The sequence below is a fragment of the Brachyhypopomus gauderio genome, chromosome 21 (genome assembly GCF_052324685.1).
Source record: "Brachyhypopomus gauderio isolate BG-103 chromosome 21, BGAUD_0.2, whole genome shotgun sequence".
NCBI classification, from domain to species: domain Eukaryota; kingdom Metazoa; phylum Chordata; class Actinopteri; order Gymnotiformes; family Hypopomidae; genus Brachyhypopomus; species Brachyhypopomus gauderio.
Window position 1 is genome coordinate 9,451,586 of NC_135231.1, and position 16,432 is coordinate 9,468,017.

The 16,432-nt window shown below is 44.5% G+C and overlaps 1 protein-coding gene across 1 annotated transcript; it reads right to left on the reverse strand.

The window, feature by feature from the left end:
* Positions 1-6,519: 6,519 nt before the first annotated feature.
* On the reverse strand, positions 6,520-12,508 carry copz1 (COPI coat complex subunit zeta 1). The gene is made up of 9 exons (XM_076984135.1): positions 12,384-12,508; positions 11,428-11,496; positions 10,609-10,690; positions 10,361-10,452; positions 9,997-10,052; positions 9,817-9,894; positions 8,552-8,603; positions 8,277-8,315; positions 6,520-7,089 (listed from the first exon to the last, which is right to left on the reverse strand). Exons 1-9 carry the CDS (start codon positions 12,402-12,404, stop codon positions 7,042-7,044), a joined length of 537 nt encoding a protein of 178 aa, XP_076840250.1. The 5' UTR covers positions 12,405-12,508; the 3' UTR covers positions 6,520-7,041.
* Between the last annotated feature and the right edge of the window lie 3,924 nt (positions 12,509-16,432).

Here is a 16,432-nt window from a genome sequence, read left to right on the forward strand (position 1 = left end):
CCATTAGGAGTCCTTTGAAGAGATGAGTCATGGTCTTCTCCACTGATCTCAGGGGCAAGGTAAGGGCACGAGGGATAAACTGTGCCTCTGGATCCATATTCATAAAGAATCTCACAGCAGGGGCACTAATGTAGGAGCAGGTTCTTCCTCTGTTTTATCTGCGCTCTGACTCACATAAATAGGTACGAGATCAGTGTGTTCTCTGAAATGTTTTATGAATTCCAGGCCTGATTCTGGAAGGGAGCCCTGTGATGTCCTAATGAAGGCCTCACTTCAAGGGTCGCACACATATCATTGATACCTAATGAATATCTGTGGGATGTAAAGCTTGATAATAAAGGGGAGAGATGAGGACTGGATTCGGCCAACTTTTGCTTATTGCTGGGGAATTTTCAAAGATACTGTTCAGACTGCTCATTTTTCAAGTTAAATTGCGGTGCAGTTTTACACACACACACACACACACACACAGATAGACATCTACAGTGAAGATTTATGTGACAGTCAACTAATTGCATGTTTCCATTTGTCTTGAGGAAGTGTCATCTGATCTACGCTTGGTTGGTTTAAAAATGTAACTGCAAGAAGAAACAAACATACCAAATAAAACAGCTATTTACTGAATGTTCATCACCGTATGAAAGGACTTAATGTGTTCAATCTGGACTAAATATTTTGAACATTCTATACATCAAAGGATAAATGGAAACGTCAATATCGAAAACAACTCCAGTTTGTAATGAAATATAATTACCTCAAACGTGCATCTCACGGTTCATCTCTGTTTTGACTGTTCTTACAAGAGTAATGAAGTAAATCGTGTGTAAAGGCAGGAAACTGTATGTAAAGACTTTGTCCAAGAACAATGCCTTTCCTTTCAAAGGCCAAGTGATTAGGGTTAGGGCTAGGGTTAGGGCTAGGGTTAGCTAGGACAGACCACAACAAAGAGGACACCCTGGCAAAGCATATGATTGGTTAATACACATACGTACATACGTATGTACGTGAGTTTGTCCATAAATATCACTGGACATCAGGGGATGCTGTTCAGTTGAGCATCACTGTCGTAGCCACGTCTGAGCAGTGGTCCGCCATGTCTAGAAAACTCACTCTGTGACCCCCCCCCTGTATGATCGAGCTTTCAAAGTCCTGGTCAAGACAATCGCTGCCACTGTTGCTGGCATTTGAGACACCAGTAACTGGAACAACAGTAACCACAGCAACAGCAACAAAAACAACACTACATGTATGGGCCACAGATGGGAAGTTAATCGCACGCTCTGTAATTAAAGCCAGAGCTCACCCTGGTTCTAGTGTTACTGGTCAGGGCCTTATCGGTTCTTTCATACGGGGAACGTAATCATCATTACCAGTCCACAAATTCATAATGTATAAACACTAGGCCCATAGAAATGATGTACGGTGAAGGCCATCTCCTGAAAATCATATTTACATTTCTACAGGACTTCAAATAAACACACGACGCTGAATGTAGTGTTGTTTTTTAGTGTTGGGCGTTGGAATGGGATATTATTTCAAGTAGGTGAATTGGATGTGAACACATTCCACAATTCTTGACCGGCTCTGTGAGTGAAAATGACTTCAGCTTTAAATCATTCGACCACTCTTTCTTTCTCTGTCTCTCCCTCGCTCTACCCCCATGGCTTTCTCTCCCTCTCCTTCCCTCTCTCCTTCTCTCTCTCTCTCTCTCGTTTCTGCACTCATGACGTCAAGAATGTAGTGCCCGCCCCGCACCTTCCCTGAGGGAGAGGGTTTTACGATTGAAACCTGACACCATTTCTGTGTCCCATAAGCAACAGAGCTGTAACTCACATCAAAGGCATCCAGCATCAAATCACAGCGCAGCTGTAAATTTACCTGTCACTAGCGGACCAATGAGGGGCCGGCATTAAATCAGCTCTGTCACGCTGGCGGCCAATGGCAGAACGGCGGCGTTAAATCTGTCAGACCAGGGTCTGTTAACGGGCACCGTGGTGCAGACGGGGAATCCATAGGGAGGGGCAGGGAGGAATGAAAGAATATGAGAGAGAGAGAGAGAGAGAGAGAGAGAGAGAGGTGTAGGGGGGGGGGGGGGTGGCAGGAGAGACCAAAAGTGAAAAAGAGATGGGGGAAGGGAAAAAGGGAAAGGTAGAGAAGGGTGAAGGAGAGAGAGAAAAGGGGCTCGAAGAAATGCTGAGAGCTTAGATATGTGCTACTAAAACGCAATATTTTTCTCCATCTTTCTTGGGCTACATGAAAAGCCACAGGCAAGCAAATCATAATAAAATTAAAGAGCATGGAGCCCGTTAGCACTGAAACTGAGTGAAACAAGACCGAGCACAACCACATGAGAGAGAGAACACATGTTCCCCTCAGGGCTGCATTCGGGATAAATAACACCCTAGGAAAAAAAAGAAAAAGAAAAAAAAAAGAGTCATAAAACTTTATTGCTACCACCGCTATCGAGTGTCGAGTGTCTGCCACAAAAGTGAGTTATGAGAACGTTTCACTTAAAAATTACATCACTAACTTTGGTCCAGATTCAGATCCTGAGTACATTAGGGTCAATGCAACACTCTACTTGTTGCAAGACCTGCATTAGATATGATACACTCAGTAGGTGATATGTGGATCATAGGCCAACAGTTTCATATGTAGAGCCATGAAACAGTAACCCCTGGATCTGAGCTGCACACAGGCAGATTTGAGAGTGGCGACCAGATGTGCTCACACAAGGGCAGTTGCAACTACAGACAGCGGAGTCTGAACGAGGATGTATGTGTATGTGCCTCGTGGGGGTGTAGCCCAGGAGGACGGCCTCGTCGGAGGTTTCTCTTGCATCCTAAATTATCCTGGAGCGAAAAAAGAAGAGTTGGGGGGGGGGGTGGGATGGGTTGGGGTGGGATGGGGGGGCTCTAGCTGGCTTTCAGGGGTCTGAGAGTTCCATGATCGTCTCCAAGCCCAGCACAAAACGCCTGTTTTCAGTAGGGAAGCCACTGCCAAAGTCAATGACTGATAGCACAGGCAAATCGAAAATAGAAATATCCAAACAGGCTTTTGGACGTATGCGCCAGCACAGCTGATGGATGTAGCATACATCCGCTTGAATTTATGTGCTTTTGAAACGCCCAGTCGGGAGACATGAAAACAGCCCCGTACTCGTACACGCAGATCTGGCCAGAGGAATAACAGCTTACTCTATCGGAATGCTCCTAAAGTCTTTACTTGTTGTTGTACGTACGGATATCGTGGAAATGGGAAACGGACGATAATTTTGTCGTCAAGCAATTTTTCATTTTGTCGTCAAGCAATTTTTCAAGCGGTTTCTGCGCGCGAGGACTGAAAAGTGCAGCCTGCCATTTAGTACTCTAGAGAAATTCAGTACTGCCAATTAAGTACTCTAGAGAAAGGAGACAGCTCGCAAAATAACAATAAGAAGAATAAAAAATAAACGACCAAAACAGTACAAAAAAACGCCTAAACAAAGATGAAGGCAGTTGTGTGAGTTATACACGAGGGCAGAGAAAAGCTGAGACACTCATGTTGTTTTTGGCCGCTCCAGCCTCCGAGCTGAGATGATTTTTTCTTCGATGTGGATCCGTAAACGGGTCCACAGAGGGCGGAAGATGCCATGAAGCAAGTCACGCAGCGCAGGGCCGACGAGCGTGCCCGTGAGCGCGCGCGCGCCAGGCTCCACACCGAAGCGGGCCCGCTTATCTCGTCCGTGCCGTGCGCGCGTGCGAACCCTTCCCGCGCGCCCCTCCTCCAGAACCGAGCTTTGACCCGTTCGCTCCTGCCAAACGCGGCTGGCAGTCCTGGCGGGACGCAGCGCTCCGCTTATCGGCGTTGGGCTGTTTGCGCAGCGAAGCGTGTCGGGGGCGCGATTAGACCGGGCCGCTGCGGCCATTGTTCCGGTAACACGGCGAGTGATGCACTATGGTGTTCACCTGCGGCCCAGTGCGAGGAGGGAGATGGCGGTCCAAACAGCAGTCGCACACGCGCTCTTTAAAAGGAGGGGGGGGGGGGTGGTTGGGGACCCCGATAAGAGCATCCACTCACGTTCTCTGAAGCAGACTTAAACACTCCGTAAGCTTGCAGATAACTGTAATTTATTGACCATTCTTCACCCATGTGTGTGTACGCACGCCAAATGGCCTGCACACACACACACACACACACACACGCACGCACACACACACACGCGCTATGCATCTATCAATTACAGGCCTCTAGCCCACACACCTTTGACAACTTTATGGCACATTATGTACAGCATGTCAATGCGTGGCGTTTCAGACCATTATACTCATTCCTGTATAATTAATATAAATTACCTTTTTGCCTTTATTTTATGGCACTGCCATAGTAATTAGTAGTTGACGGTCGTCAAGAGCCTGCGAGAGCTCCTTGAATATGAGAAGCTAGAGGAACAGCAGGTAGATGAGGAGGAGATGTGGGATCATCTCACTTCCTCTCGCCTCGGTGGGGCTACAGACGTTCCTGACGCCTGATCCGGCCCAGGATGGAGCTCCACGCCTGCACTCCCGCTCCCCTCTCTCCAGGTGAAGGGCGTACGGTCCGTTCGTCCGCTCTGCACACACGGCACGTCCCACCGAGAGCACAAAGAGACTTTATGTTCAGGGTAGACACAGAGCTGCATCCCGATCGCGGAGAAGGCCGGGCCTATCGACACTTCGACCGTGGTTCTTTTTAAATTAGTGCTTGCGGGAGCCTGGTACCAACACTGGAGTGTGGTCAAGCTGGTGTGGACCAGACCCAGCGTGGCGGGCCTCCGTGCAAGACCCCCGCCGACAGCAGCGGGACCGAGCAGCAGTCAATCACCTCCTAATGAAGGAGCTACTCCGCTCGATCGGCGTAGGAAATGGAGCGGTGCGGCCCGTCGCCTCCCAGATAAAGCTTCCCTTCATGGAAGCCTCCAGTGAGACCCAGGCAGGCACAGGCAGGAATGTCCCCCTGCCGGGGTGGGTTGCTCTGGACCCTGGCGGGAAGCCCCCCCTCCCTCTCCCCATAGGTCAGCAGCAGTCAAGATAAAGGCAGAAAAGGGGCACACTGGAACATTGTGAGAGCAGTGCATTGTGGGTAAGAACACACAGCGTTCGTGTAAACAAGCTTTGAAGCTATTGAAGTGTGACATTACGTTCGATCACATGCGGGCGCTGAATCCAGTTAGCCAACGCAGAAAACACACCCAGGTATCTGCAGACCCAAACCCAGAGTACTGCCAACAGCTTCACTGCACGATATTCTGACCTGCAAATCTCACAAGTGCTCTTTGCTAAAAACACAATCAAGGGGAAAAATACAGAAACACTGTACTGCAATCTGAGTCATTAGAAACAACCCAACGGCACTTGACACCATATAACAAACAATCTGTCCAAACAAGTTCTGACCCAAACCTGCTATTCTCAGGCACTAAACACAAGGGCAAGCTCCAAAGTGGCTGGCGCTGTTCTGAAACAAGGACCACTACCATTACTTCCTATCAAAAGACAGGAGAGGAGCTGTGAATGCTGATCTGAGAACAGCTAACAGAGGCCCGTCTGGGTCCGTGGGCACGGGCTATTGTTTCAAGTCCTGGTCGAGGCCTGATGATGGTTGCATCCAGGTTGTTAATGGGGTCGGCCCTATGCGTGACTACATCAGTGAGAGTGCACTTATGTCACCCCTGTCCCCCCAATATCCATCATCCATAACACCCTGCCTGTCTCTCTAGGGGAGCACGGTCATTTGCATAAAACAGGAGGTGTGTGGGGGGGGGGGGGGGGGGGGGGGGGGGGGGGCACCAGCCCCTGCTGCTGCCTCTACTGTGACAGGCAAACGCTGCCAAGATGCCCAAGAGATTTCAGGACAGGGAACAAATAATTAGAAATTTTCACAATCTCTAAATAGGAGGACTAGCACATACTCATGGACTATGGACAAAATATATTTCAAAGGGGTCATGTTAACCAACCCTGAGTATGTTTATATAGTGTCATACATACATTTACATTATGCTGACTATTTACGCATAAGGGCCTTGCAAAGGACCATTTTATTTACAGGCTAAATGACAGAACTAAATAGCCCAGTTCATCGTACACAGATAAACCCGTTTGCACCAGTGTGCCATCACTCACAATGCAATTTCCTGGCTCAAGTTGAAAAATATCCTAATATAGTTATGTTGAACCCTAGAAAGTAAGTTACATTCGCCTCATAAACCACTTACAGTCACTCTGAATGCCAGTGGCGGTGTGCGTGAAGACTGCCCCATATAAGGGAAACGTGTTTCAAAAGCCCAGCGTCCTCTCCTTTAACGTTGTGCCGTTAACTTATCGCCAGTAGATGGCGCCCTTACCTTGCCTATTAATCCTGTTTTTTCGCAGAGGAAACACGTTGATAAATGATGTGAACTAATAGTTCTAATATTTATTAAAGTAATTTGATTTGGAGGAGTAACAGGAAGAAATAAAAAATTCAAGTCAGCCAGAATTAACCAATCCAACAAATGGCCCATGATGAAAAGGTGGTTTTTATTTCAGTCATAACTTGGAGCTGGAAGGATAGAAGAAACCTTCACCACTGGAATGTACATGAATCATGTTCTCAGTTCACACAGTACAGCAGCGACATCCGAAATGGGGCAATCAGAAAGTCCCTGGTACTTTTCCTTAATGGGCAGGTCCAACAAAAAGAAACAAAACAACCCAGTTCTGGATCTCTTCTTTGGACGGGTGAAAATGTGGATCGCAACAAAGTCTACTTCCTTGATCCCGTTACCAACACATACAGTATGGCCATGGCAAAATGAACAGAAAAATCCTCTACAACTGAACAGAGGTGGCGTAATTAAACCACACGTCTCTGCACAATGACCTCCAAGCTCTGTCTTGAGGTAAGAGGGGCATTCAGAAAAAAGAAAAAAAAAGACCTACATGGGGGGGGGTGCTTTAACAAGGGGAAGGAATAGGTGAGAAGGATGAGAGGGGACTTGTGGCATCCTCGTCCTTATCACGAGGGGGGGACGGTGGTGTCCTATCGGAGCAGAGACCATTTGATTTGCTCTTTAGCAGACTGCAGCACCTGAAAGGGGGGGGGGGGGGGGGGGGTAAGTCAAACATGAAATCATAAATCACATTACAATTTATGGAAACATAATATATTTAAGCTAAGAACTTGCTGAACACCAAGTACAAAAACAGTATTATGGACATGATGACTTTACCAATTTTGAATAGAACAAAAGCTAATTACATTTAAACCAGAATCAGGTTTTCTGAAAGTGTGTTGACCTTTACATTCCCATCAATAAACAGACACTCAACCAGAATTGGTAGAAATCTTTCAAAACCATTGGGGGATGACGAATTGAATCTTATCACCCTGATGCAATGTTGTACCATTAAACCATTTGTTCCTTATTTACTGTTATTACAGAAGTGTGTCGTTGGCCACCTGGCGTTGACCTTTTCTGACGGAACAGCTGGGCACTGTCAGCACCTCCGGTTCTGGTCACCTCCGCCACATCGCTAACGCACTAAGCAGTTAAGGCCATTAAACCCCGAGCCAGTTACGGACGCAGAAAGCAGGGGTCATGAAAAACACAGGCATAAACATGCAGGGAGAAAAAAAAAGCCAGAAAAAAAAACCATGGAACGAAAGAAAGAAAAAAAAAAACAAAAAAGTTGCACCCAAAGCCAGAGATAGAGTAATGCAGGTGTGGGTGAAGATCCAGGAATTAATTAATCATCTTAATTTCAGGGAAGGCGAGGAGAAGCATAACCATAAAACAGGAGGACAAGGAGCAGCATTAATCAGCATCGCGGGAGGGTGCAGGCAGTCTGTCGCAGGCCTCTTAAATGAGACCATCAATCAGACGGCGCTCACAGCTCCCACAGCCACAGGGAGCCGACGCTGCCAGACAGCCGCCAATAATTAGCCATCATGCTTTACATGTGGCAGGCGCGCGGGGGGAGGGGGGCGGGGCGTGGGGGCGTGTCATAGTGCCAGGCTCCCAGCGGCGTTGATGAACACAGAACGGGACGGAACGCGGACTCGGGCACAGCCGCGGGGGATCGGCGACGGTTTAACGAAGGAGGCGAGTGGCAGAGTGTGTCGTGACCGCGGTAAACAAGGGGGACGTGCGGAGGGGAAAACGGGTAAGAGGACGAAACGAGGGCAGGGGAGAGCGAGAGAGAGAGAGAGAGAGAGAGAGAGAGAGAGAGAGAGAGAGAGAGAAGATGCGTAGCGGCTGGGGAATGCTCTCTCACCTGAGTGACTGTCTGTTCTGTCAGAGGCACGTCATCGCCCTGTAGGAGGTGAGAAATGAGAGATGACACCCGGCTGCCTGCAATATGACTTTTTACCCATTTACCCCTTCCATCGTTTATCCGCCCATTTACCGTATAGTGCAAGTCAGACCTGCTAGTCAACATACTCGCCAAAACACGTACACCCCAGCGTACAAAACGCACACAAAACCAGGGCATGACTGCAGGGGCCTGGTGGGTGAATAACACTAAGAAAGCAGGACTATGGCAGTTACCCTCAGAGCCACTCGGTGGACCACCTGCTGCGGGTCGCTCTCCAGGATGACCCTGTGGGGAAGAGGAAACACCGATGAGGAACCACGCTCATTCAGCCAGAGTGCAGGACTGTAGTCCCTGCCGCAGGAACGGGACAGGAACCGCAGACAGAGCGAACACAAACCAGCTACGCACTGTCCAGAAGTCCCTTCCTTCTGTTCGTTGCATGCGCGTGGACTGATCAAATAATCATTTTTCATTCCCACAATGGAAGAGCCAAGCCTTAGGTTAAATACGTGCATTAGTCAACCTTCGTGAAACAGCACCTCTAGTGGACAACACTGGAACAATTTCGTCTGCCTTCCATTCTGACTCATGAACGTGAAGCTTGACTCGAACATCTTCAGTGGCCGTTGAAGTTCAGTTCGTTTTCTAGCATTAGTGAAGTTTCACTTCTGAGCATTGAGGTAGTCTGTTTATTAATAGTGCTTCATAATTTAACAGGTGGTTGGCAAAAGCAGGTCTCATGGTAGCCATTATCCAGGATGGGAGTACGTGTATGCAGAAGGTGGATAAATGATAAATATTAATAGAAGGCTACAATGTTGCTGAGCAAAGAACTGATTTATTTTACCTAGCAAATTATAATGACATGCCATTTACAATTTTTTTTCTAGAGACGTGGCTTAATCATTTTACCCAAGGAATCCAGTAGTGTTTGGGCACCAAACTCTCGAGTCTGTGGGACCTGATGGTATTGGCATGTAACTACATGTCATTTTGCCCAAGACGAATTTTAGTTTCTCGATATTGAAATAATAAACTTACAGACACTTAGAATTTGGCTCTGTTTGTTTAGTTCACACTATACTGTGTTGGTATTGAATTTTGCAAAAGTAAACTTAAAAAATAAAGAATCACACCAACTCGCTGCTGTTTTGTCGGTACTTCATTGCAATGAGCTCCGATGTGTTTGAGTCACTTCCTGTGTTAGCTAGTTAGCACTGCTAGCTGCAAGGAAGTATGATGCAGTTGACCAGCATCACACACATTTCTCTAAAGGTGGTTTACTCAAAGCATTATTGTAGTAGTGATAAAGATTCATCTACTCGATTTGTTACACAAAGACAGTTCAACCCATTAGGAATGTCACTAATAACACACCCAATGTCTCCTTCATGTGTAATAAAAAAGAAAAACACTAAGGTGATAGAAAATATTTTAGCCACATCCAAAGCATCCCTAAAATGGAAGCTTTTTCCAGAGAGAAGAAAGAAGAACATACCCTCCGTCTACAATCTCATCGACAGCCAAGAAAAGACCCTCCATATTCTCAAGTAAGGCTCTCTTCTCCACATTTTTCCTAAAAAAAATAAGAGTAAAAGCATTAAAGGGAAGTAAACAGCAATGTTAATGGCGATGTGAACATTACAGAATGTGTTGGACAGTCGTAGATCACTCTTACCTCAACATTTGACTCAAGGAGTCGAACAGACAGTTTAGCACAGACATGAGCATCAGCTGTGGATCAGATTAAACAGACACGTCTGTGACTTCACGATTCATGAAACAGACTCATGCGTGACTTAATGATTCATTAAACAGACACGTCCGTGACTTAATGATTCATTAAACAGACACGTCCGTGACTTAATGATTCATTAAACAGACACGTCTGTGACTTAATGATTCATTAAACAGACACGTCTGTGACTTAATGATTCATTAAACAGACTCATCCGTGACTTAATGATCCATTAAACAGACACGTCCGTGACTTAACCATAGATGATTCACTGAATTTTGAGAGTCTGAATTCTTGGAATTACCTCATTTTCATGTGAACTGCCAATTACATAGAAATACAAATCTATGTTACTCTTGTACACAACAGTAAGACCTTCAAGCAAAGCGATTTCACCTGTTAAAATGAAGCACAACGACATATGAAAGAACCATAAATATCACATTCCATTACATACATTTGTTATTTGTAATAACATAATACATAAACTAAACCATTTGCTTTCTACACATGTATGTGCTTCTGAAATACATCAAAATAATCATTACTTACTGTCTGTTCTGTGCGTTTTGTTAAAGATGTTCTTCTCAAATGATTTCTGTTCCTTAACTGTAGGGTAAGTGTCATCATAATACTGAAAAAGCACATGAAGCAGACCAACATTACAATATGACCCACAAATAAACTCTTGCATCCAAGGACTGACTGAAAATAGTTAACACCACACAGCCACCTCTAGCTACACAAGTCAGCCAATCACTAAGTATGGAGCGCAGACCCCTCATTACACTCTTTGACCACCACTGCAAAAAAAAAAAAACCCTCACAATCTTTTCTGGTTACATGGTATTCGGTTACTGGTATTCATTTTGGTCAGGCCAGGCACAATATTAACAGGGAATTTCCTCAAGAAGAATGCATTTTCAAGGACATGCTTTTGTAAGACAGCCGTGTCGCTAGTGAAGTGCTGTTGGGTTGTGGGTCATTTTGTGGTCACACACAAGTGGGGCACAAGCCATCCTTACAGGGAGCGTACACGATCACAAGGATGAAATGCAAGTGTCTGCGGATTTAGAGAGTCGGCCACGTGCTGAAAATGTAAAATGTGTTTCACACACAAAGGAGATGTGGGGTCTTCAGCTGAGCTTCAGACACTGACACAGTAGAACAGGGCAGTGATTCCAAAGCTCGCAGAACCAAGCGCACAAGTTTAATGCGTTTCTTGCTCCCACGCAACTACAGCACATCCGGAAAACCTTTAAAACAAGCCACTTCTTATAAATCAGTTGGATTAAATCACGAGGTCCATGAAGCCATGCTGTACCGGGGGACTTGTGGGACGGTAGTGGGCAGGCAGCCGGGCTTCCTCACCTTGGCATACAGTCTCTCTCCATCGTTGTCCATGATTAAGACCGCTTTCACCGTGTACAGCGAGGGCTCCTGAGACAGAGGTCAGACACACGAGAGCATGAGAGTTAATCAGTAAGCGCCGTTACTGTGAAACTACACTCACAGGCAAAGGTTGCCTGGTGCCTCTTAAGTGACCATATGAGCAATGAACGAGTAAAGCACAAAACCAGCTGAGGTCACTTGACAGCATCAGTAACCTACTGCCTGCCTGTATGTGTTATACACCCTACGTGTGTGTGTACTATACACCCTACGTGTGTGTGTGTACTATACACCCTACGTGTGTGTGTGTGTACTATACACCCTACGTGTGTGTGTGTGTGTGTACTATACACCCTACGTGTGTGTGTGTGTGTACTATACACCCTACGCGTGTGTGTGTGTACTATACACCCTACGTGTGTGTACTATACACCCTACGTGTGTGTACTATACACCCTACGTGTGTGTGTACTATACACCCTACGTGTGTGTGTGTGTGTGTGTGTGTGTGTACTATACACCCTACGCGTGTGTGTACTATGCACCCTACGTGTGTGTGTACTATGCACCCTACGCGTGTGTACTATGCACCCTATACACCAGCCTAGGCAGGGATTAGCTAGCTAGCACCTTCACTTACACAGCTTTATTGTTAACGGCTAGCTAGACAGCTACTGTATAGAGCTTTATCTACGTGGTTAAGTGCACTTACATAGGGACCAAGTTAGCTAACCTGCGCTATCTAGCTAGTTCACTTACCTGAGGGAACACTAGCTAGGGAGGAAACAGCTTCTAACAGCTGCTAACATGTAGCTACACGGCTAGCTCGTATTGCTTTAGAGCTAATTCTTCATGCCATTGCATTTATATGACGTTACATTTCAGACTAAAGCGATGTACAGTGAGAAGAGCGTGAATATTAATGTATTTATTACCAGTATGAACGTGTCCATCATTCCCACGGCAGCTGACTACAGTAGCGATAGTTACGGGCTCGAGATAGTGTCCTACTTCCGCGTGTGATGTGGGGTGAAAGGTCAAAGTGGAGACGGATGTTGCGCCTGAATGTTCTACGTAATATCAAAACAAACAAGAGTTACTTTTTCTGTAACTTTTTCTGTAACGTTTTTTTGAACGTATTGTATTATTGTAAATGTTTTTCTTATATGGTTAAAAAAATTGTGATGATGATGATAAAGGCACTTATAGTAGTAGTAGTAGTAGTAGTAGTAGTAATAATAATAATAATAATAATAATAATAATAATAATAATAATAATAATAATAATAATAATAATAAACAACACACATCATCATCATCATTACTATTATTATTATTATTATTATTATTATTATTATTATTATTATTATTATTATTAGTTTTCATTTCCTCACCTCTATTTGTGGGCTTGATGATTTGAACAACATGCAATAACATAGGGAAGTTTAAAACTGCTGTGGTGGCACACAGCAGGATTGATGTAAAAGCTATCGGACCTTATCAGAGAAAGCCATTATTTTTACATTATCTTGCATACTGTGCTGGCATGATCTTATCTGAATGAATTTAGTTTAGTGACTGCTCCAACGCATTGACCTCATGACCTTCCTATAGAACTTTGTGGACAACTCAGCATATTTGACTGTTCATTCAGAGATGTCTTGGCTCTGCTGAAACCTTCCACTTATCACACTTGATTCAAATCTATTAAACCACTGTATCACACAAAAATGGCCCTTGACTTTTACCCAATATCCAGTCAGCACTCAGTACTCAGTACTCAGTACCTTGGCCCAAATAGTAAGTTTTGGGGTGTAGACAGAAGCCTATTGTTTATCTGATGTTCATTTGTACATTTAGTCATGTTTAAATGTTAGCTATTCATCTCTTACATTTTTTAAATATATTTAGTATTTGTCAAAGTTTTAATTTGAACTCTTAAATGTATGTTAAATGCATCTTAGGATCCGACTGTAACAAACGGATGTTTCAGAAGAGTTGAATGTGCAAAGAGGGTTACACTTCTGCATTTAATTTTTTTTTCTTTTTTGTGACATACACTATATTGCCAAAAGTATTTGCTTACCTTCATTGACTCACATATGAGCTTAAGTGACATCCCATTCCTGATCCATAGGGTTCAATATGACGTTGGTCCGCCCTGTGCAGCTAGAACAACTTCAATTCTTCTGGGAAGGCAGTCCACAAGGTTTAGGAGTGTGTTTACGGGGATTTTTGACCATTGTTCCAGAAGTGCATTTTTGAGGTCACATACTGATGTTGGACGAGAAGGCCTGGCTCTCAGTCTCCGCTCTAATTCATCCCAAAGGTGTTCTATCGGGTTGAGGTCAGGACTCTGTGCAGGCCAGTCAGGTTCATCCACACCAGTCTCTGCCATCCATTTCTTTATGAACCTTGCTTTGTGCACTGGTGCACAATTATGTTGGAAGAGGAAGGGGCCATATCCAAAAGTTGGGAACATGGAATTGTCCAAAATGTCTTGGTATGCTGAAGCACTCAGACTTCCTTTCACTGGAACTAAGGGGCCAAGCCCAGCTCCTGAAAAACAACCCCACACCATAATCCCCCCCTCCACCTAATTTTACACTTGGCACATTGCAGTCAGACAAGTACCATTCTCCTGGAAACTGCCAAACCCAGACTCGTCTATCAGATTGTCAGATCTAGAAGTGCGATTCATCGCTCTAGAGAAGGCAGATCCACTGCTCTGGAGTCCAGTGACCATAGAACCCCAATCCATGAAGCTCTCTGCGCACTGTTCTTGAGATAATCTGAAGGTCACATGAAGTCTGGATGTCTGTAGTGATTGACTCTGCAGAAATTTGCCGACCTCTTCGCACTATGTGCTTCAGCATCCGCTGACCCCGCTCCGTCAGTTTACGTTTACGAGTTGCCGTCATTCCCAAACACTTCCATTTTCTTATAATACAGCTGAGAGTTGACTGTAGAATATTTAGGAGTGAGGAAATTTCACGACTTGTTGCACAGGTGGCATCCTATCACAGTTCCACGCTGGAACCACTGAGCTCCTGAGAGTGACCCATTCTTTCACAAATGTCTGTAAAAACAGTCTGCATACCTTGGTGCATGGTGCATATGGTCATGGAAGTGATTAACACCTGATTCTGACAATTTGGATGGGTGACCGAATACTTTTGGCAATATAGTGTATGACAGCACACTAAGCTAACACGCTAATGTGATGAAGAAGAACGTTCTCGCAAATTGTACAAATTAAACTCACTAATTTCCTTTCTCACGTTTGCTTGTGTTCCTAACCAGAGCAATGTCTCTAATGTCTCTTGGGTCTATAGTTCTTAATGGAATTCAAAGCACTTTGTTGACCAAGCTCCTTCACCAACTAAACCTGCTTTATTCTGGGTCTTGACCAAATTGTGGTTTTACAACTATACACGTTATTTGTGGATTTGTGGATATAATGATATGGGTCTTCTCAGTAAAGACATATGATCCCATATGGCTCCTCTCTCCCCCCACGTTCATTTAACAGATCCTCCTACAGCCATAATAATTGCACTGGCCACATCTTCTGGGAAGCACGACTGTGAAAACCAATCTCCGAGGGGATTTTCCCTGCATTGAGTTCACATCTATTTACTACTCCAGCTACACTGACATCAGAGGTCTTTCTCTCTGTGCTCAGCCCTTTTGGTTACACACGGTACTTTCAAGGTCTGTCTGGAGACCCGTGTGTCATGTTGAGCAAACCATACTTTACCCGTGCTGACTTTATTTATTTTGTTCTTTGTTGTTCACAGCAACAAAAATATAGAGGAGGGTGGACAGGCATTTGGAAGCCACATGCCTGCTTAAACTTTGCATTAAATAGGTGTTTGGCATTTTCTTAATCAAACCCCACTGGCAGCAGTCCAGTAGTCTGTCAGCTTGTTATGCAACAGATCACTGGGTTTTCATAAGTTCACCACTAAGTGTGTTTCGAAATGATTCTCTGTGTTGTAGAGGATATAATATGAGTTGTCTGTTTGCATCCGGTGAAAAGATACAGAAAAGATATCTTTTGTCAAATCTATCTTTGGTCAAAGCCAAACGTTTGAGATCTATGTACTTTATTAATTTATAATATGCTGCTGTTCTGCGTATTAGTCATGATCGTTAGAGATTCAAACAGAAAGGTCAGCGCAGATATATGATGCACGAAATATACTTTGGGCAAAGTTTTTTTTTTTAACACATACATAACAATAACGCAGTTTGGCACTTTCAACCCTTCACAGTTATAATCAGGGTTCTACGGCCTTAGAGGCGGTTTTACAAACAGCGTCTAAAGCTTGTCGGACTCCGCAAGAGGCTGATGAAGTTGACCTGGGCTTTGTACTAGACAGCAACTTCACTGTGAACAACCACACCTCTGTTTAATCTAAGGCTCTGGCTTGACATGTGTAAAGATATGAAATCACTAAGCAATTAGTGAATATCGTTATTATCAAGTTATGAAATGGATCATGTTGCGTCTTCAACAAGGGGTGTGGGACTGTGACCACTCACCTTTTTTCAGCTCTTAGCACAGAATTGTTGTCAAGTTAATGCAAATGTTCTGCATTTTAATCTAATTTTCATTGTTTTAATATGCTGAATTACAGAGTCACAACAGCACAGCTTGTGATAGTGCAGGGAAAACACTCTGTGGTCTGTCTATGCTCCACACTTGTGATACCTAAGGGTGTTTTTCAAAGCACAGGCACTTTTGAATACAATGTGCAGTTAGCAATTAGAGTTTTAAAAATGTGTGTCCTCAAGTTATATCTATTGTCATTTGGCATTCGTTTACTCCATTTAATTAAGGTCTTCATCGATTACATGATTTCTGTTGCCAAACAAAAAAATGAAAACAAAATCAGGTCAGAGTTCAAAAAGATGATTCAGTCGTTCATAATTCTTCCATAATTAATCCTGTGCTAACTCACATATCACTAATTGCACC